At 48.7% G+C, this 20,385-nt stretch overlaps 1 protein-coding gene across 1 annotated transcript in view; it reads left to right on the forward strand.

Moving 5' to 3' along the window:
• Positions 1-203: 203 nt before the first annotated feature.
• The window catches only part of LOC149365592 (carbonic anhydrase 6-like), a 41,260-nt gene continuing 21,078 nt past the window's right edge, over positions 204-20,385 (forward strand). Inside the window, exons 1-3 of the mRNA XM_089568869.1 lie at positions 204-242; positions 10,353-10,556; positions 18,270-18,433. Coding sequence (XP_089424995.1) covers positions 10,403-10,556; positions 18,270-18,433 — 318 coding nt within the window. The 5' untranslated portion in view covers positions 204-242; positions 10,353-10,402. The remainder of the gene's footprint in view (positions 243-10,352; positions 10,557-18,269; positions 18,434-20,385) is intronic.

The raw sequence follows: 20,385 nt of genomic DNA on the forward strand, positions 1-20,385 counted from the left end.
AATGTCCTTTTTTTTCGCCGCTATAAAGGAGCGTAGAGTGTTGCATACCAGGGGCACCCATTGATGGCTTCGAAGGGGGCGCTGCTTGCAACCCTCTCGAGAACAACGAAGACAACACAGCGGAGAGCTCGAGCTGTGCGTTGCCAACGTCAGAACGCGCTTGAGACATGGCTATTGTTAGGGCTTCGGAGGTATGACTGGCCTCACAGTGGTCGCCCTATACCCCAGCGTCCCCGTGGTGAGTGTCTGCTGTGTGCCAACTCTGGGATTTTCTGCTATGGGATTTCTTCCCGCTAGGTTTCTTCGGAACGGGCTAGCTTGCTGGAGAGCGTAGACGACTTTAAGAACTCCTTATTGTGACCTGAGCAGCTCGAAAGAGGTGATAAAGGTTAGCGAGAGATAGAGGACATGCATTGCTTTGCGGTTGTCTGGTGTGTACCTTCGAGGCGATAACCGAGACTCAGGAATGACTGGCGTTAAAGGTGCACTGAAGAGGAATCTGAACTCGTCTTTTTGCCGCGGAAACTCAATCTACACGTTCCGAGCATTCTTAGAAACTGCGACTTATTGCCATGTGTGGCCGATTTCCCTAATTAAATCGAAATAACGTCCGGCTCCCGCCTTTTTTTTCGAATTCTGCCTCGTACGGTGGGCGGAGTCGACCGACGCGGGGAGTGCCTTTCACCCAGTCCCGCGGCGGCTTGCCGCTCTGCCATCGGCGGAGTAATACGTAGTAGTCCGTAGAAGCAAATAGTCCGCGCGTATTTTTATTTCTGCGGCCTTATTTTGCGGTTATATTATCCGCAAATGAAACTATTTATTCACGGAAACCTAACAAACAAAATGAAGCGAAAGCAAAGCCTCCACGGGGCTGGCTGAAAGGCACTCCACGCGTTGGTCGACTCCGCCCACCGTACGAGGCAGAATTCGAAAAAAAAGGCGGCAGCCGGACGTTAATTCGATTTAATTAGGGAAATCGGCCACACATGGCAATAAGTCGCAGTTTCTAAGAATGCTAGGAACGTGTAGATCGAGTTCCCGCGGCAAAAAGACGAGTTCAGATTCCTCTTCAGTGCACCTTTAAGGCTTGTCCAGATTTGTTAACCACCTGGCTGTGAAACTACACGCACATGACCATCCGGCTACACTTCAGCCCTGCTGCGCCGGCCCGACTTTGCAATGGTTCCAGGATGCATTTTCTGGCATGGCTTCCAGTCGAGAAAACCAAAGAAACCAATTAGACATTCCAGTTGGTTGCATTTATTTTCCAATTGGAACCATTTGGTTCCGGTTGATTTCAGTCATCTGACCAATTGGACACGACTGGATCCAACCAGTCTGACCAAATGAACCCATTAGGCTAGGCAGTTATGTCACCAAGAAAATATTCACTCAGTTTAACTCACAATTAAGTTGAGCAAAATACATTGCAGTGTGTGAAATATTTCTGCAACTTGACATACTATTAATGTGCAAAAGGAAAACTGATTTCTCAGAACTGCACAGAAGCACTGCTCTGTGCCAATCAACATTTTTATACGGAACTTTACGTGCTTGTATGAAAATCGATGTCAACAGACTCACATACAGTACACAAGAAACACTACACATTGAGACACTAGTAGCATATATTAGCTTAATATGCATATCCAGAAAACATAGACCTGCTCCAACTTATATGCCCCATTTATGAGGCTTTCATACTGGGGCTAGTTGCACTCGCCCACTGAGCGCAGTTATTTAATTTCGACCGCAGTGGTGGCGAAGATGATGAATACAATTTAGTAGGTTAAGCTGCATATAGCCCTTATTATAAGAACCATATTAGTTCTGCATTGTTTGTCAAATATGCAAACATTGGATACATTGAGCGCAGTTGGGCTGACCATTTGGATGCAATGAGTAAGATCCATTGGCTCACCAATTGGAAAACCAACTGGTACAAATGGATAGTAAATTTGGATCATCCTGTTGGAGCACCTTTCCAGTTGGAGGCAGTTGGATATTCAATTGGTTCCAATGGCTTTTTTGACTGGGTTGCTGACTCAGTTGCGAACACAAATGGGAAATGCACGTTCTCAGTCCGCTATGGTCCTGTACGTGTTCCTCTCTCTATAGTCGTCGTTTCTTTCATGTGCGCACGTCAAAGCCTACCACCGACTGGACCCAGCCACTGGCTTCTGTCTCTCTTAAATAAAATTTCAGGTCTTCTCTCATTAGTGGGACACGATTAGTTGATCGGTTGCAGATTCTAACATTGATGGAAGGGGACAATTTTCTGATTTTTCCGTTCACATCCGAGATGAAGAAGTTCGAGGAGTAGATTCCATATGACCATCCCCTTTGAACTCTATAGCAGCGCTCACTCCATTGTTCCAGAGAACCATGCTCACCCTGATCACGTGAACACGACGTATTCCTTCTCGACAGCGTCTATACTTCTATGCGGACGGGCATTACATTTTCGCTGGCTAGGAGCATAACGCGCCAGTTTTTGGCTACGACGCAACAAGGCAACGTGGCTATGATGCCAGTTCGTTCACCCCTGAGGAAGTCTCGCACAGAGTTATTGTTTACAGCCAACAGTGAACTATACAAACTTACACCGCTCATTCTCGGTGCATCACCTTGCTACATCAAAAAATGGGAAGTAGATACTTGGTGTCGTGAACACGCAAATGCGCACTGAATTACTTTTCGTTTAGTGTGCTTAATTTATTTCAAACTCTAAGTTCTTCATTTATTATGATCAATGTATTTCACGTCGGTGAGTAATTTTCGCGTTTTATGCGAGAGCCTTTATTGGCGAAGAAACCCAGCTGCCGAGTGTGTTCGCTTGACTACATACGGGACTTGGGAGGGGGAGAGAGACGGAACAGTGAAGAAGACTGTGGCGGTCGCAGCGAGGAAACAGGAAGAGGGCTTATAGGGGGGAAAATGTGAAACGCTATAGAAACTGCCACGGAGATGGCCAGGAGGCATAGGAAAAATGGCCGTGTAGGGTGACTGTATTACCCTGGCGCTCCCGGCACATTAGTGAGACGCGGCGTGCACATAGAAAAGCAAAGCAGCAAGTGTTGCCGCGGAGAAGGAAACTGTACCCACTAGGGGTAAAAAAGGGCGCGCGAAGTGTGCTCGGCTTGGCTTAGCCATGTTCCCTTGGCTATCCTTTACCTCTGCGTTTAGAAGGCATGTAGCCGCTGCGCATTTAATGGCATGCGCATGTGTCGGCATGCAGCTGCCATGTCACCGAAAGGAGTGACGTCGTAGAAGAGGCCGCTGGAAAGAGTTGCATCAGCTATTTTTGTCAGGCCCGGCAAACAAAGCAGCAGCAAATCGACGCTTGCAGCAAAGCGGCCAAAAGAGAGCTTCAGCGAAAGATAGAAGAATAGTAAGAATCGTCGGCCTAACTGAGGCACAGTGGCAAGAAGGCAGAGAGTACTTTGGTGTTCGAATGATCGTAACGAGACTGAAATGGTAAAGTGCCCGGGTATTGCGCTGCCGAAGCTTGCATAGTAGCCAGGACATAGGCTTAGCGAGAGAGGTCTAGCGGTGGTGAATACTTGCATGGCTGCAAATGCCGAGTGCGGTGGGCGATTTCTGGATGGTTTACCGCATTCTTGCGACGCATGCGCTCTGCCTTGGATTGAAATGGACTTTGAAAAGGCGTCCTTCCCTAATTGGTTCCTTCAGTGCGGCGTTGTGCGAACAAACAAGCGGTTGTCTGTGAATTGACCCATTGGTCGTCGCGAAGGCAGAAAATTAGATTAGTTACGAAGCATTGCACGGACTCGGCGTGTTACTGGCCGAAGACCGAGATTTTAAGGCCAACGTAATCTATGGCATCAATTCATATGGCTAAAGTGCTTGATCTGCACGTGTACGTATAACCCCGACACAGACCAACCGTGAACAACCGCAGAGTGGTGGAACTGGTGTTTCGGAAGGAAACTCACGTTGGCAGTCTAAATTTAGCGATACGCTACAGTTATCACAAGCCTACTACGTATTTTTGTAGTGTAATCAATTTCGAATTGTAATGAAGGATTTGCCTTCGTTTGTAAGTTTGTGTGACTTGTGTGCAACAAAGCCTGAAGATCAGACTGTCGCCGCTATTCTTTTGCAAGATACGGCAAGGAACTGCGAATTTCCATTGCTACTTAACCCTTTCAGGCCCCATTTTTTGTTCTGACGGAAATTACTTATTTTTTTCACCTAAGTAGTATATTCTGGCTTGAAGAAAGGGACTTCGTTAGTTTTCGAACGTGAGAGGCCAGCAGGTAAGTTTTTACAATGATGTGGAGAATTGCGTACAAAGTGTCAGATTTGTTAGAAACAGTAACATCGAAATGTTCTCGTGTGTCAGGTAAACACCCAAGGGATTGTGGAATCACTTTGTGTTTCGAAGATTCACATTACGCTCGAAATTGAGCAAAAACGATCGATGTTTTCACACGCGGCAAAATCGGTCTGCACAAAAGCAGCGGGCAAAGTGCTACCTAGCTCACTCGTATGTGAAGTATTTACTGAATTCGCTGCATGGTACAAAAAGCACCTCATTTGCAACAAGAAGAGTGCTCAATTCGACTGAAATAATGAAATAGGTGTTCAGTGCTCCAACTTCTCAGAAAAAGCTGTACGTTTGCCGTTTGCGCAATTGTGTAGAAAGCGCCTGAAAGGGTTAAGGTCAGTGAGAAAATGCGGTACGCAGAGCAGCGTTCGAAACAATGTCGTGCGCCTTATTTAGCAAGATTCATGTGCATGCACATACTAGTCCAACGTTTCGACAAATTTGAATTTATTATTCGTTTACAACTCTTCACTTCGCCGTCTCTTTCTCCACTCTTTATATTCGAGGTTTGCCTATCGCTAATCCACGAAGCTTATCGTTTTTGTTATCCGCACCACTTATGTTAGCTGCTGCACCTTCCAACTTCAAAACAGCAACTTAAAAAGAAGTAAAGATATGTTGCATTCGCACTAAGATCGATGTCGTTCTCGTACCGTTTGAAATGCAGGTCCACAGCTTCGCCCACGGTATCCCGAGCCTTTCTTCAGGCTTACACGTAACCCAGGATCACCGGTTACGGCGATACATGTAAGGTATTCTTATGAAATTGCCTTAAAGTTGCAGCTGCGCTTTAGACACAATGCCTCCAACGTAAGTAAAAGCGATAGTAGTCCATTTCTGACAGCATCACTTAGGGTTACGTGCAGAGAGTTCCGTTCTCGCAACCATCTCAGTTCATTCCTTGACAGGAACCGTAAGTAAACACACCGCGCAAATAAAATTCTCGCAGTTCAGCAGAAACATTAACACCTATTTCTCCCGCCGCGCTGCACTGTCTCGCTCCCGTTGGTGCGAGATTCTGTGCGGTTCTCCGCTACAGCCTCAACTTCAGAGGCTGTCACCCCAAAGGTGAGCAAATGTGCTTCAAACAATATCCTCTTCAGCGTGCTTCTTTGTGTTACTATGCTGAGCCTCTTTTTTAGGTTAAACAGAATGGCTTCGTAGTAACTGGTGTCCGCGACTCGCGAGCTTAACAAAAGTGGCAGAGCGGTAGTCATTACTGGCGGAGTGTTTTAACTTTGAGAAGTGGCTTTAGAGATGGAGAACGTAGGCAACGCTGACAAGCCCTGTATTGACTGGCTTGCGTTTTTTTTTTCAACTCCAAACTCGCTTCTCTCAAGTTAAGCGAAGCGATGGCATAAAAGATGCTGTTTTCAAACAGGCGATGCCCTGTTGCTTCGTTGATTTCTCGGGTTTTTTTTCTCATCCCACAATCTAGCAAGATCAGTTGCACTGATCTTGCACACGTCGATGTTCGTGTTCGTCGTGTGGACTCACGACGAACATGTTCGGGAACAGTTCATGCTCTCGATTTTCATCGCCTATTCCCATCGTCATTCGTTCGCATGGGTGGCAGTGACCATTTTCATGAAGATCTGCCACCCATTAGTATCATCCGACCATCGTTAGCAAGGGAAGTCCGTACTCATGCTGATGTTTGAACGACGACGAAAAACTTCTACGTAACTGGCGGATGTGCCCCGTCTCTGACAGAAAAGCAAAAGCCACTCGCTGCCTTTGGCAAAGGCATTTCTGGCCTTTGCTTTTTTCCTGTAATCTCTGTTCTTACCTCACGGGAGAGTGGTGTTGCTGGCTCTGTTTTGCGTCGCCTTCTTTTATTTTTCGGGCGCATCACTGCGGCGTTGGTGATGCCCTTTCCCGCCGTTTTCTTGTCTGGCGCAGACAGCGGACCGGGTGAGACTGTCAGCTCGTCCGCAAAGGAAGGTGACGAGAACAATCCAGGGCACTGCCCCTTTTCGTACGACGGAAAGGAAGGTACGGAGGCGTGAAGGACGACACATATCCCGTCGCGGAATACGATGTCCGGCATACCGTAAGCGCTGTCCTCACAGCGCCAGCGTGCAATCGCGTTTCAATGCTTCGAATTGATGCAATAGTTTTTAAACAGCGTTACCTTTCACTGTTATCGCCAGCGGCCAATAGCGCATGCGCAAATGACCAAGAAGGACACAATGGTAGATGGTTCGGCCGTTGTGGCATTTTTACGTCCATGTCTCAATTCCACTGTGCGCTACTGTGGGCCCGAAAGGGCTAGGTGGTTGCTTCCAACGCATGCGCTTTTTCCGGCTTCGGTGGAGGCAACTTTAGGTACATATACGGCAAGGCAATAGGTAGATTTAGCTGAGCGTATTTACGGCCAGCGCGGCGGAGCGGGCGAGCAGATACACCAGCGGACACGCGCGAGAAAGCAGTTTTAGCAGGGCGGATCGCCCGTCCTCTCGAGCGGACTAGAATCGAATTGCTCTGCTGCTCCACCTATAGGTCACAATTCGAGTTAGAGTGAAAATAATATCAATTAATTGTGCTAATAATGCGCTGAAAGTTTATAGTAAGGGTAGATTCTGTGTTTTTAGTTGTTTATTGGGTAAACGTTGCGTTTTAGATGTACCAAAGAGGCTGCCATCTTGAATACCCATACACGCCCGCGCGTTCTTACGCACGCTCGCGCGCTACCTACCGCTCCGCTGGAGAGGGCTTCCCAGTGGGTGTAAGCTTCGTTCCGTAAAAACGCTGTCCGGCCCAGCGACGTGCGCGTGCGCAGTGGCGTCTGCGCCCGCCCGCTCCTCTCCGCTGGCCATAAAAACGCTCAGCTAAAACTGTCTAATGTTGAAACACTCGGATGAGACCGTGCGTACAGTTATGCATGCAGCGGGCTATGGTACTTGTGTAATGAGCATTCTAAAAATCTTCCCTTATGAACTACTTTAAGAACTTCGAAATACAGAGGTTACTTCGCAGCGGGAGCAGCTACTAGGAGCGCACTCGCAGGGGTACAACTGCTTGTGGGAACACAGTAGCGTAAGAAAGACCGAACTGTTCATTTCCCATGCGTACCACGAACTGATGAATATCACCAGTCTTTACGTACACCCCATTGTACGCATCGTCTGGGCTCCCGGCCACGCGTCCCTTCCTGGCGCCGAGTGCGCACATGCGCTCGCCACCGGGCGACGGGCGGTCACATCTCAAAGACGATGCACCACCAGCAGCGCTAATCACGTACTCGCACACCATGGAATGCTACCGACTTCAGCGAAGAACACTTCTACCACACAACCCATCTCCAGAGCGGATCCCATGGAGCGGCTCCAGCACGAGGCGAGCTTCTACCCGAACCTCTACCCCAAGCACTCCTAATGCCCCACGCCATACCTCTCACCCAACACAAATTCTACCTTTACACGGCACGCTTGCGAGATTCCTAGATCCCATGCTGCTCGCCTCAAAAACACGTAGCTGAGTGTGTGGGCACAGTCTGTTAGCATGAAGGACATTGTTGGGGAATAGTAGGTGCCGGCCGGGGCGTTAACCGTGGACATGGATGGTGTTGTTTCCGAAGGTTATCTAAACGCGGTGCTTATAGTCCGTGGGATGAGATGATGTCGTGGTGACGTGGTCATACAGTTTCAATAAACCTTCTCACTAGTCCATAGCGAAACTTGAAGGCACCGAGCAGGAACGACCGAAAGGATTGTCGCCCCTCTGACACTACTATGGCGGCCGAAGTTCAGCTCTTGTCGTGGCTGTGCACCAGCTTCAAAGTATCGTTTGCAGAAAACGTTGTCTGAGCTATGCCATGATGGTGTCCTGCACTTCCTCGCTCGAGTCTATTCTCCCCTTTCCAACGACTTGATCGCGGAAAAAGACGTGTTCAAGTCACACATCGGGGAGCTGATAAGTGGTGAACTTACGCCTATCGCTAAAAATTTGATCCACTCAATTCACAAGTTGCACTACTGCCACAGCGTACTCTGTCAAGGCTCCTTCACCGTGAGCGCCTTTTTTGCTATCTCGAAATTCCATTCGCCAATCTCGCACAAGGCTGTCATTAACACAGCCCTCAACGCGAACAGTGCTCGTTCTACAGTGGATTTCCTCTACAGTATGCGTGTCCACTGCAAAAATTTCGGAAAACTATGTTGCTGGCACTTGGCGGCATTCTTGATTGTCGAGACCATGCTGACATGTTCAAAGCGAAGCTCCTATTGATGCACTGGTTGCGGCAACGGAAGGCATTATTGCCCTACCAACTGCGCGTACGGAACTCGCAGCCTTCGGTCACATGCGACGTTTTGTGGCGACGGCATCAGCTTGAAAGAAAACATCCCTCGTAGCAGTTCGGTTTGGTTTGTTTGTGGGGTTTAACGTCCTAAAGCTACTCATTCTATTAGGGACGCCGTAGTGAAGGGTGCGGCAGTTCAGGTACGCTGTTATTTTCGGTGTATCTATTGTACTGTGCGTACTGCTGTTCAATCTGCACTGTCTTTCTCTGTCGTAAGCAGCGCTCCTGTTTTCCCTTTGTCATTGCGTTTCTGCCTTGCCTCGAACCTCGAGACTTTGTGCCCTTAAAGCTAAGACGGGACGCAAACTAAGCACTATTATCGGAGCACCGCATGGTTAAGTTCAAAAAGACCGCCTGGAGATCAAAAAATGTATCTGCCTCTCATTTGTCGGTGGACACCTAAACCTCACGGGAAGGGAATGGAGGAAGATGAGAGTGAGTGAAGACACCGTATTCACTAGACGCGCCTTTGTTCATTCCAAACCATCGAGCTGGCATGGAGGAGTGGATAGCATGCTCGTCTCTCACGCCGAAGACCGGGGTTCGATTCCTGAGCTCGACCAATTTCTTAATCAGTTTTATTTATTTATATGGCCTGACTAGTAAAGCTAATTAGGCTAATTGGGTAATTAAGCGATTAACTAAGCTCAGTCCCACTTACTTGGAGCATCACTATACGATCCCTTCGATTGGTTGCATGGTTACTAGGCAAAGTATAATTGGCCCCGTTTGAAATTCGCGCACTGTGACGTCACGACCGTTTCCACCAATTGAAAAGCGTGACATTTTCTGTCGACAACTGCTGCTTACAACGATGAGACATTAAAGGCTTCCGCCTTAATAGTTAACAGCTGTACCGCACCGCGCACCCATCCTCTCCCCAAGGGTGCTTCTTCCCAGGCTTACCTGCGTAATACATCGCCGTCGACGGGGCGTTCTCCAACGTGGTCACGTGACCCCGGGTTATTCGAAGTGGCCGGTGTATGCGCATTTAGCCTCGTCTCGCAATGAAACCAAGCATTACCAAGTGTGACCGTGAAACCAGGTGGTAACTAAACGGTAGCATCGGATGATAGCTGGTGGTAACTATGTGGTAACCGGGTGGTAGAAAGGTAGTAACCTAGGGCGGTATGTGGTGGTATCCGGTCGTAACCAGGGGATAACCCGATGGTAACCCTGAATGGTAAACTGCGAAACTCAACGTTCTAGCGCACATATTCGCGCTAGCTAACTCGGCTAAGCTCAGGTAAGTCCGTAGGAGCGTGGCCAGCTGCGAAAGAAGTTGCTCGGGAAGAGCAACATACTTCACACAGTCCATACGGGTGGCTGTGACAGCAACAGCCAGTGCAGTGGCTCATCGCTCAATCGCTGCGCCACTGCGCAGGTAGTGGTATGAAGACTAGCCGCCATCTATGAATGTTAAGTACAGAATGTCCAATTCTGCATATATGGGCATTAAGCCACGGAGCTCCGCTTGGTGGGCGGTTTGGTGGCAAACGGGAACTAAGTTACATAAACGCACAGACTAACCACAGACATAACCAACCATAAACGCATCAAAGGAAACAGCAGTAGTGTACTGTGCTTTCGCGTTCATAGCACGTAAGAAGACTAAAGTTTCCCTGATAGTTTTATAATTACCCCCCTGCTGTCGAGACAAAGCAAGACGCTCTTCTTCTTGACGCTCGTTTCACGCAGGACCCAAGCCCGAGAAGTGGGGTGAGCTGACCTGCCTAAAGGAGGAGAACATGTGCGGCAAGGGCGACGCCCAGTCACCCATCATCCTCCCCTCCTTGGAGGCCACCTTCGAGGATGACAAGTTTATTGAGGGGGACCTCGAGTGGGAGGGCTATGAGGCAGAGTTGAGGGAGTTCGACGTCGACGCGGAGACGGGACATGCCAGTGAGTTTACGCCTATGGCCTCTAAATCCCCCAAAAAGACATTCCTTGCAATCCACCGCGGTGGTTCAGTGGTTAAGGCGCTCGGCTACGGAGCCGGGGTACCCGGTTTCGAATCTGACCGCGGCGGCCGCATTTCGATGGAGGCGTATGCAAAAAGGCGCCCGTGTGCTGTGCTACATCTGTGCACGTTAAAAAATGGCTGAGGCTTAGCCAAGGTTAAGCCTAGTCAGATGCGAAGCACATTGATGGCTAGGCTTGGTAATACATGGCTTTCTTTGGTTGAATACTTGGTCATTTTAATACAACCACTAGAAGTGTAGCAAGGACTGCCGTGGCAGCTATATACGGGATCATCGGTGAATTCAATGCAGAGTGTAAACCGCTGCCCCAGCACCGGCTACAACAGCATTCTTGGCACCCATGGAAAGTACATTGGAAACACCCTTAGTTATTCCACCACCGCCACCATTCCCTATAGACTGTATTGATGTACCCCCAGCAGCAGCAGCAGCTGTAGTACCGGCGGTTATACCAATATTTCCCCTCGACGTACGCCTATTCTGTTTCGTAGCATCCCAGCGTTCCGAACTTGTAGAACTACTGACGGACTCGGTGGCAGCACTATTGGAAGCATTGCTGACAAGTTCCTCGCTTTGTTCTTCAGTTGTTGTGGAACGCTGTCGCCGAGCCGCATATTGAGCACGCCGCTTAGCCAGACGTTCATCCCGCTCTTCATCGGCCTCTGTGGCACGCTGAAGCTTTCGCTTCTCGTTCAAATCAGCCCTGCTTCTAGGCGGCATCCCAACACCTGGCCGCCTCGTAAGTGCCCGGAGAGCTGTTGTTGTGACTGAGAGAAGGATGAAAAGGAAATTGCACGGGCCTGCCTACTGGCTCGAGCCGAGCCACCACCTCTGCCACGTGCAGACAGATGAGAGTTAAAAGATCAGAGGAAAGAGAAAAAAGGAAAGAAAAGACGCGCGTCGCAGCAACAACTGCGTCCGCCAGAGCGGACGCTGCTCAAGGAAGGAAGGAAGGGAAAACTTTATTTACACTAATGGTTTTTCCTGCGGTTTGGAGGCATCTTCAGAGACGTCTTGGTTCTACCCCCAGGAGCCTTCTCTGTCGAAGTCGTCCGCCTCTAATCAGTGGTCGGTTGCCCTCAGTCCAGGGCTCCGCTGGCCACTGCCGCCCGTTGAGCTCGCTGTACCAGACCTTGTTGGTCTTCGCAGCGGTCGCTGGACAGCAGAGTCTCCCACTGCTCCGCACTCGGGTTTTGTATTTTGGGGACCACGTCTATGTTTTGGCAGGCCCATGTGATGTGGTATAGTGTAGGTTTTTCGTCGCACCAGGGACATTTGTTCGTGTATATCGTAGAGTGCATTTTGTTTAGTATATGTAGGTTTGGGAAAGAGCCTGTTTGTAACTGTCTCCAAGTGACAGCTTCCTCTCTGCTGAGAGATTTGTGCGGTGGGGGATATCGCATTCTTCTGCCTCTATAGTTTTGTAGTATGGCCGAGTATTCCCTGGGTGCTGGCGCGAGTTCCGCGGTCTCATCGGAAGCTCGGAAAGTAATGTATCCTCGAGCTATCCTGTCGGCCTCTCGGTTCCCTGCCACCCCCGTGTGCCCCGGTACCCACACAATTTTGTGTCGGATCTTGTCGTTTTGTTCTTTCCGGTTTTTAATTCTGTCACTCGCTGCGAGGAGTATACGGAGCGCGTGACGACCTATCCTGCCATTCATGTAATTTCGGCAGGCTGTTTGAGAGTCCGTAAGTATTGTTAGTGACCGCCCGGTTCTATAGCCCTCCGCCACCGCTAGAGCAACGGCTACTTCCTCGGACTCTGCAGCTGTGCAGCCTCGGAGAGACGCGCTGGTCATTTCGCGTAAAGACGAATCGACCACCGCCGCTACAGCGATTTTGTTATCTCCTCCTCTCCAAGACGCGTCTGTATACACGGTCGTGGCTTGAGAAGCGTATGTTTTCTCGATGAATTCGGCCCTCGCTTCTCTTCTGCCTCGATGGAGGTTGGGATCCATGTTTTTTGGTATTGGCGCTACCTTGAGGGTCTTGCGAAGCTCGCCGGGGATCGTTGCCGTCCTCGACATTTCTCGCATCTGCTCGCGGTATCCGAGCCTCTGCAGGAGCGCTCTTCCTGTCGTTGTTTGCAACAGCCTGAGTTTTTGCGACTCAAGCTGCGCCTCTCGTAGCTCCTCAAAGGTGTTGTGTAATCCCAGGGCCATGAGTTTTTCTGTAGACGTGTTGCGTGGTAGTCGGAGCGCTGTCTTATACGCTTTGCGTAGCAGGGCATCCGCTTGTTGTATTTCATTTTTGTTGAGGCACTGGTAGGGTAGGCTGTACGTGATTCGACTAACTACAAGGCTTCTGACTAGTTTTAGTGTGTCTTCTTCACGCATGCCATGTCGCCTGTTGGTGATGCGGGTGATCATGCGTGCGACTTGTAGCGTTGTTGCTTTCAGTAGGGTAAAAGTGTGAGTACTGCGCTGGTTGGATTGAACCCACATGCCCAAAATTCTTATTGTTGTCTTTTCGGGTATGGGCGTCCCTTCTATGTAGACGTTGAGTTTTAGGTCCTCGTTGGTTGGGACGGTCCGGTTTTGCTTGCCTCTCCAGACTCTCAGCAGTTCCGATTTCTCGGTCGAGCATGAGAGTCCTCTTTCTGCGAGGTATTGCTCTACACAAGAGGCCGCTTGCTGTAGCCTTTCTTCCTTCTCTCCGAGACAGCCCGTGTTTGTCCAGACTGTTATATCGTCAGCATACATTGCATACCTGATGTCTTCGATGTTCTCTAGTTTTCGAGCTAGGCCTATCATAGCTATGTTGAAGAGTAGGGGTGAGATAACTGACCCTTGGGGTGTTCCTTTGTTTGGAGTGCGAATTTTTTCCGATCCAAGGTCTCCTATGCCGATGGTGGCAGTTCTATCGGACAGGAAGGCTTTGACGAAGCCGTGGATTCTGCGTCCGCAATCCAGGTTGTCTATGCCCGTAAGGATCGCTTCGTGGCTGACGTTATCGAATGCCCCCTTGATGTCCAGGGCCATTATGACATTTTCTCTCGTCCGAGGTACGTTTCGCAGGACATCTTCTTGTATTTGGAGGAGAACGTCCTGCGTCGAGAGCTTCGCTCTGGAGCCGAACATGGTATGTGGTACACAGTCGTTGTCTTCCGTATAATTTTGCAGTCTGAAAGTCACAACCCGTTCGTAAAGCTTGCCAAGGCACGACGTGAGTGATATAGGCCTGAGGTTTTCAATTTGTAGCTTTTTACCAGGTTTAGGTATCATTATTACTTCGGCGTGTTTCCAATCTTCGGGAACCGTCTCCGCCTCCCAATGTTTGTTAAGAAAGGTGACGAGCTCTTGTATGAGGTCGTCGCTCAGGTTGCGGATTAGGGCGTTGTCGATTCTGTCCGCTCCGGCTGCCGTGTTTCTGGTGGTGTTTCTTATGGCCGCGTAAACCTCTTCCACAGTTATGGGGCGGTCGAGTTTCTCGTTTTCGGCTCCTCGATACGTTCCTTGGTATCGCGGGGGGTTGTGATCGCCGAAACATTTTTCTCGTGCCTTCTCCAGTAGGGCGATGTCTGATCCCTCGAAGGAGTGGATGAACCGGTGGATGGCTTTATTGTTTTCTGATTTTATTTTGGTCGGATCGATTAGTGCTCTTAAGAGATTCCAGGTTCTGGCCGTGCTTAGAGTTCCCCTAAGTGAGTCGCTGAGTTGGTCCCAATTTTGTTTCGCGAGTTGCGTCGCGTATTCTTCCGCCTTTGCCGTAATTTCTGCTATCTTTAGTTTTAGTTTCCTGTTGTGTTTTTGCTTCCGCCATCTTTTGGTGAGGCTGCGTCTCGCTTCCCATAGTCTGAGGAGGTGGGCGTCTACTTCAGGCGTTGCTGTCGTTCTCCTTAGACTTTTTGTGCATCGTTGTCGCGTTTCTCTCAGCATGCCGCTCCATTCCTCCAGTGATTGGATACCGCCTTCAGATTTGTTGCAAGCCCCACGAAACTCGTTCCAGTCAGTGATTTTCGCCTGTCCAATCTGGCGTCTTATGGTGTCGGATGCTATTCGTGTCCGGAGGATAAAGTGATCGCTGCCTAGATTTTCCATCATGTTTTCCCACTGTGACTCCCTGCTGTTCCTTACGAAGGTGATGTCCGGGCATGTGTCCGTGCTCACGCTATTCCCGATTCTCGTGGGGGTCGCAGGATCTGTGATTAGACTGTAGCCAAAGTATACCGCTACTTCCACTAATGTTCTTCCCTTGATGTCTTGTTTCTGGTATCCCCAACTCCTGTCCATGGCGTTGAAATCTTCTACGATGATGAGTGCATTTTCTTTGGCCAGCTTGTGCGCTCCATAAAACAGTTCGAAGAGTTTGGCTTTTCTTTGTCTCGGCGGGCTGTACACGTTCAGTAAGAACGTGCTGCGTGCAAAAGAGATAAGCGCCGAAGCCGCGCTCGCCAAAGCGAGGACAGATGTGTCCGGAGAGCGAGGCAAGCTCAGCTTTATACCGCTGCTGTAGCGTCACGTGGTCAGCTGCAGGGCCTCTAATGTGGAGCCTCCACCGCCGCGGCCGACCACGTGAGCCGGCAGCCCATCTCTCCTCTGCTGTGACGTCATGTTGTCACGAGGTCAGCCGCCGCGCCTCTGATGTGGAGCCTCCACCGCCGCGGCCGACCGCGCGACCCGGCAGCCCATCTCTCCTCTGCTGTGACGTCATGTTGACACGTGGTGTCACGTGGTCACGCTAAAGGTGAATGGTAGCTCCACCGCCGCGCTCGACGGGCTGTAGTGTAGCTCTAGTAATATGCTTCGCATAAAATCCTCAAGGGATCGAAATTATTCCGGATCCCTCCACTATGGCACCCCTTCTTTTCTTTCTTCTGTCACTTCCTCCTTTATGTCTTCCTTACGGCGTATTTCGGGTGTCCACCGAGATACATGAGACAGTTACTGCATAGGTTACTGCTCCATGGCCTTTTCTCAAAACCAGTTTTTTTTTTTTCATCCATTGCGGTGAATGTGTGGGAGCGTGATGAATGGAGTACAGTTTTGAAGCGAAAAGTTTCACTAGGCTCGTCAACACCGCGCTTCGCGTGGGCCACCCCTGGGCGCCGCCGTGGCGCGCCCTTTCCCTCCTCGCCACCCCCTCCGTTCTCCTCCCCGCCACCGGTTTATCCTTCGCCACTGCCGCGCGGTCTCCGCCGCAGTTCCAAGAGAAGGTTCTTTCGCAAGGCGTAGCCATAATGCGTGAGCGGCGGCGGCAGCCGTAGAAGAGGCGCAGACATTCGCCATGGAAGGAAAAAGACCCAGAAGTGATAGCGAGGGAGTTGGCTCAAAATCTACACCGCTGTCGCGGTGCTCCCAGTGCCTTGTGCGCGAACTGCGACAGCCATGACGTCAAACAAAGCATATATGCAGCTTTTTGCTTCTATATCAAGGCTTAACCAGAGCTAAGCCACAGCGAATTTTTTTTTAAACTTTTATTTCTAGAGAAAAAAGCACCTGAGGCAAAGTACTGAGAAACCTGACGGGGCCTCAGCACCATAATACAGTTTTACTGAATAGACAAATGATATTGATTAGAACAAAAAAAATTACATCCCAACACAATTAGCATAGATATATGTACAAATTACACACGCAAGAGCTACAGGAACACAAACAATACAACGACAATAAAAAAACAATATAATTACAATTATACATACAAGTAAAGACTGGAAAATACAATAGAATAGACTGATCTGCAGAAAGCTTGAGATTTTAAAGTAAAGAAAATTCAATGTTGTCGACGACCATATGGTATTGTTTAATGTTTCGCTTAAAAGTAATATTGCTGTCGTTTAAATTAGAATGCTTAGTTAATGTCTATGATCCGATAGTCACTAAGCTAAGCGCGTTCAGGGTGTAGATAAGGGTTGTGTCATGTTTGCCTTACACGTGAGGGACGTGGGCTGCCTATAGTCTTCATATAGTCATATAGTCGGGCAGCTCTCCAACGGATACAGGGCGTGGTGAGGGGGATGTCTCAGAAGAAAGACGACTTATTTATTCAATTAACTTTAGGTCTCCAGTAGTTTATAAATAAGGCGAAATGTACCATAAATAAATAAATATATAGATAAATAAATAAATATTTCTGCATGTAATGTTTCCAGTATATTGCTGCTCTAGTATCTACAGAAGCATAGAGAGGTTTGCATACACTGTAGAGTGAAACTGCAACGTAAGTCTAAATCGCTTCATGACTCCGGCGAAAGACCACTCGCAAAAGAATAGGCTCCGGGCAGCGTTTACGCAACACTCTATGCTGACTTCCACCTGCTACATCCGGGAAATTAAAAGTTTCTACGAGCGCTGCGCCAGCACAGAAACGATGTCATTAACTTGTAGCGAGGGCATCGTGCGATCACGGAACATTCCGATGACTCTGACCACTCCATCGAATCGAATTCAAGCCTCGGATCCGTATGCGCCACTAAACCCACCGCAACACAACAAGCACTGTTTCCATTCCCACCCACTTGGTTCGCATGGCGGTGAGCTCTTCCCCAGAACTGTGGCAGTCCATCAAAGCAATGTTAGAAATCCACCTCTCTGTGCCCTATGGCGTAAACCCTGAAGAAAGCGCCGAGTGGGCGCAGAAACGATGCTTCTATCCCCATGTGACGCTGCTTGGAGTTTCGCGTTCTTTTCTAATTCGCCTCCAGACCAGGCGGATCTCTGCCGATACATTCACGTTCGGACATCTCTACCTTTCGTTGTCAAAGCTTGCATAGTAGTGCGAAAGCAATATTTGGCTCATTTGTGGCTTTACTGTTGACGTCTGGCGTAGCCTGTCCAGTGTATATCTAGCAAGGAATTTGCTGTAAGCATTAAAGAACGTCTCAGGGCCATGCTTTCAGTCTTGGCAGTTGCGAGACGCAACCAGTACTATAGCATCCGAAAGCGACTCCTCGCGTTATTAGCTCAGAACTGGTATTTGTGAGCATAGTATAAAGAAAAACTGCACAGGTTATACAAATCAACGAGCTTAAAAGGGTCGAATGTGTGAAACTTGCAGGTAAAGGATGCGAAGCCTTTATGGGCTAGCACTTGAAATAGTGAAGTAATCGCCGATTGAAATCCGGACGCCTTTCAAGCTTCTTCGCAGCGCACAACACAAAGTGAGGGGGGGGGGCATGATGACGTCATCGGAGGTATCGGTACATTTCCAATGCACCAACGCCTGCTTTGAGGCACAAAAACCAACACCACCGAAGGCGAACCCTGATAAGAGTTGTTTGGCAGCGTCTAATGCGTGAGGGCAGGTTGTGGCGGAAAGACAACAGTAATTTGAAACCGTACCTTCCATGAAGTCGCGCTGAGTTTTCCTGCACTTCTTCGATGCATTGAGGAGAACGTCAGTTTGGGCTAGATGGTGCATTATTTGAGACAGAAAAGAAAAATAGCGCTGCAAAAAGACGTACACACGAAAGACTGACACAGGACTTGACACAGGAGAAGCGCTAAATTCAATTGTCGATCGCGTCACTATTTTAAATGCTACTTCAAAAACACTTGACATGCTTTACCTGCAGCCTACATAGATTTGAATCCTTGAATATCGCGAAATTCTCAAAAAAGTGCTGCAGTTGCCATTTAAGCGCTTGTGAGCCCTCACCACGTTATCTGTTGTTCCTTCGTTTCCACCACAGTCGAGGTGGTGATCAAGGAAGAATATCTGCCCTACCTGACTGGCAAGAACACCGTCGGGGAGGACAAGTTCTACCTGAGGAGTTTCCACTTCCACCTCGGAATTGACGACACGAGGGGGTCTGAGCACACGTACGAGGGAGTACAGTCTCCGATTCCGATGGAGGTAAGTCCTAAGATGCTTACTGCGGTCGCCTGTGTAGCTCTGTTGTTCATTGTTGGCCATAAACGCATTCGTAAAAAAATTAGCCCAGTGTTGCAAATTCCAACCTGTGGACGACGCACATGCAGCTAGCGGTCGCATTCGCAGTTTCTTTGGCATTAGCCTCTTCAGCCGTTCGTCGTTTATTGGCGGGGGTTTTACCGTTAAGTATAAAAAGACAAAAATGCCTAATATACTGTGTGACACTACGCGTATGCTTACTGGCTCCGTTTCTCCTATTTTTTGCCTTCTTTAAGTATGCTCGCTTTCTGGTCCATGGAATGCGCTATGTGCGTAGTGGCTTTTACACTACGCTTCTTTCTAAACACCGGCTGTTTCCTGATTTACATATGAAATATTGAGTGAAGGTTATTAAATCTCTTGTATAATCATGGGGCAGTGGTTTCAGATTCTAATGCATGCTGACGTTATTGTACTTTGCTTCCGTAGAGAAGCAGGGGACAGACGCCCTAGGCTTTATGTTCAGCGCAAATAAATCATGTTTGGTTACATACTTGATCACACTGATCATGCGCTCAAAATTCAAGATGATCTCATTTCTGTGTACGAGAGGGCAATTATCTCACTGTGTGAGTAAGCGAGGCAACACACTGATGAAAAAGCACGAACAGGATTCTGGAACGACAGGTAAGAGGAGTGCCACGATAATATAGTGTTTTGAAAAAGAATAATGGTGCCAGGGTTTATTTCTGAGAATGTAGAATTGCTCCGAAGGTAAGGACTTCAGTGGGGAGTTAGAAATGAACCAGACAGCTTTGAGTATTACGTGCTGAGGGCAAACACAGAATAGGCAGTACAGGGGGATATAGGGTGGACATTTACCGAAGCGCCGGAAGTGCTTTCTAAAATGTTGTGTAAAAACCAGGCGAAGAAAATGGATGAAAACCGATGGGCACCTAAGTTACAGCCTTTGTAAAAATTTAAAAGCCCATGGAGTTTTGCCTCTAAGCCATGCTGTGGGGCTCTTGCAGCATCCAGTCCTATCCTGAGGATAGGGAGGTCCAGGGTTCCCCTTAGTTGCCCCCGACGAAAATTTCTTTAGAGAGTAGACTGTCCGTAGATTTCCATCGATAAAGTCTAGAGACGCTTTATCCACAAATCTTATCGCCTAATACATCGGCGATAAAAGTCCTAGACACTATCCACAGGCAGTCTTCGCAGTTATAGCCATACACATTCCGTATTTTTTTTCCTATTGACATTCTATAGGTTATGAATAGACTAAAGGAAGTATAAGCTTTGAGCATCAGGTGCTCAAGGCAAACCACAAAAGGCAGTACAGGGGGATACAGGGTGGACATTTATTGAAGCGGCGGAAGTGCCTTCAAAAATGTTGCATAAAAAACAGGCGAAGAAAATGGATGATAAGCGATGAGCACCTAAGTTACAGCCTTTGTAAAAAGTTAAAAGCCCATGGAATTTTGCTTCTAAGGCTCTAGCAGCATCCAGTCCTATCCTGAGGAGGGGGAGGTAAAGAGTTCTTCTTAGCTGCCCCTTACGAAAATTTCTTTAGGGAGTAGGTAAATTGGTTTTTGAGGAAAGGAAATGGCGCAGTATCTGTCTCGCATATCTTGGCGGACACCTGAACCGCGCCGTACGGGAAGGGAGGAAGGTGGGAGTGAAAGAAGAGAGAGAGAAAGAGGTTCCGTAGTGGAGGTCTCCTGAATAATTTCGACCGCCTGGGGGTATTTAACGTGCACAGACATCGCACAGCACACGGGCGCCTTCTGCCTTTCGCCTCCATCGAAACGCGGCCGTGGTGGTGGTGGTGAAAAACTTTAATCAAAGAGAGCTTGAGGGTAAAAAAAAACAAAAAAACCCTGCTGCATGGTCGGTATCCTTAGTCCGGGACACCGCATGACGAGGCCCCTGTCTCGCGCCCGCTTGACCAGAGC

Source organism: Amblyomma mixtum, chromosome 1, assembly GCF_055824585.1.
Source record: "Amblyomma mixtum isolate Tamu chromosome 1, ASM5582458v1, whole genome shotgun sequence".
NCBI classification, from domain to species: Eukaryota; Metazoa; Arthropoda; class Arachnida; order Ixodida; family Ixodidae; genus Amblyomma; species Amblyomma mixtum.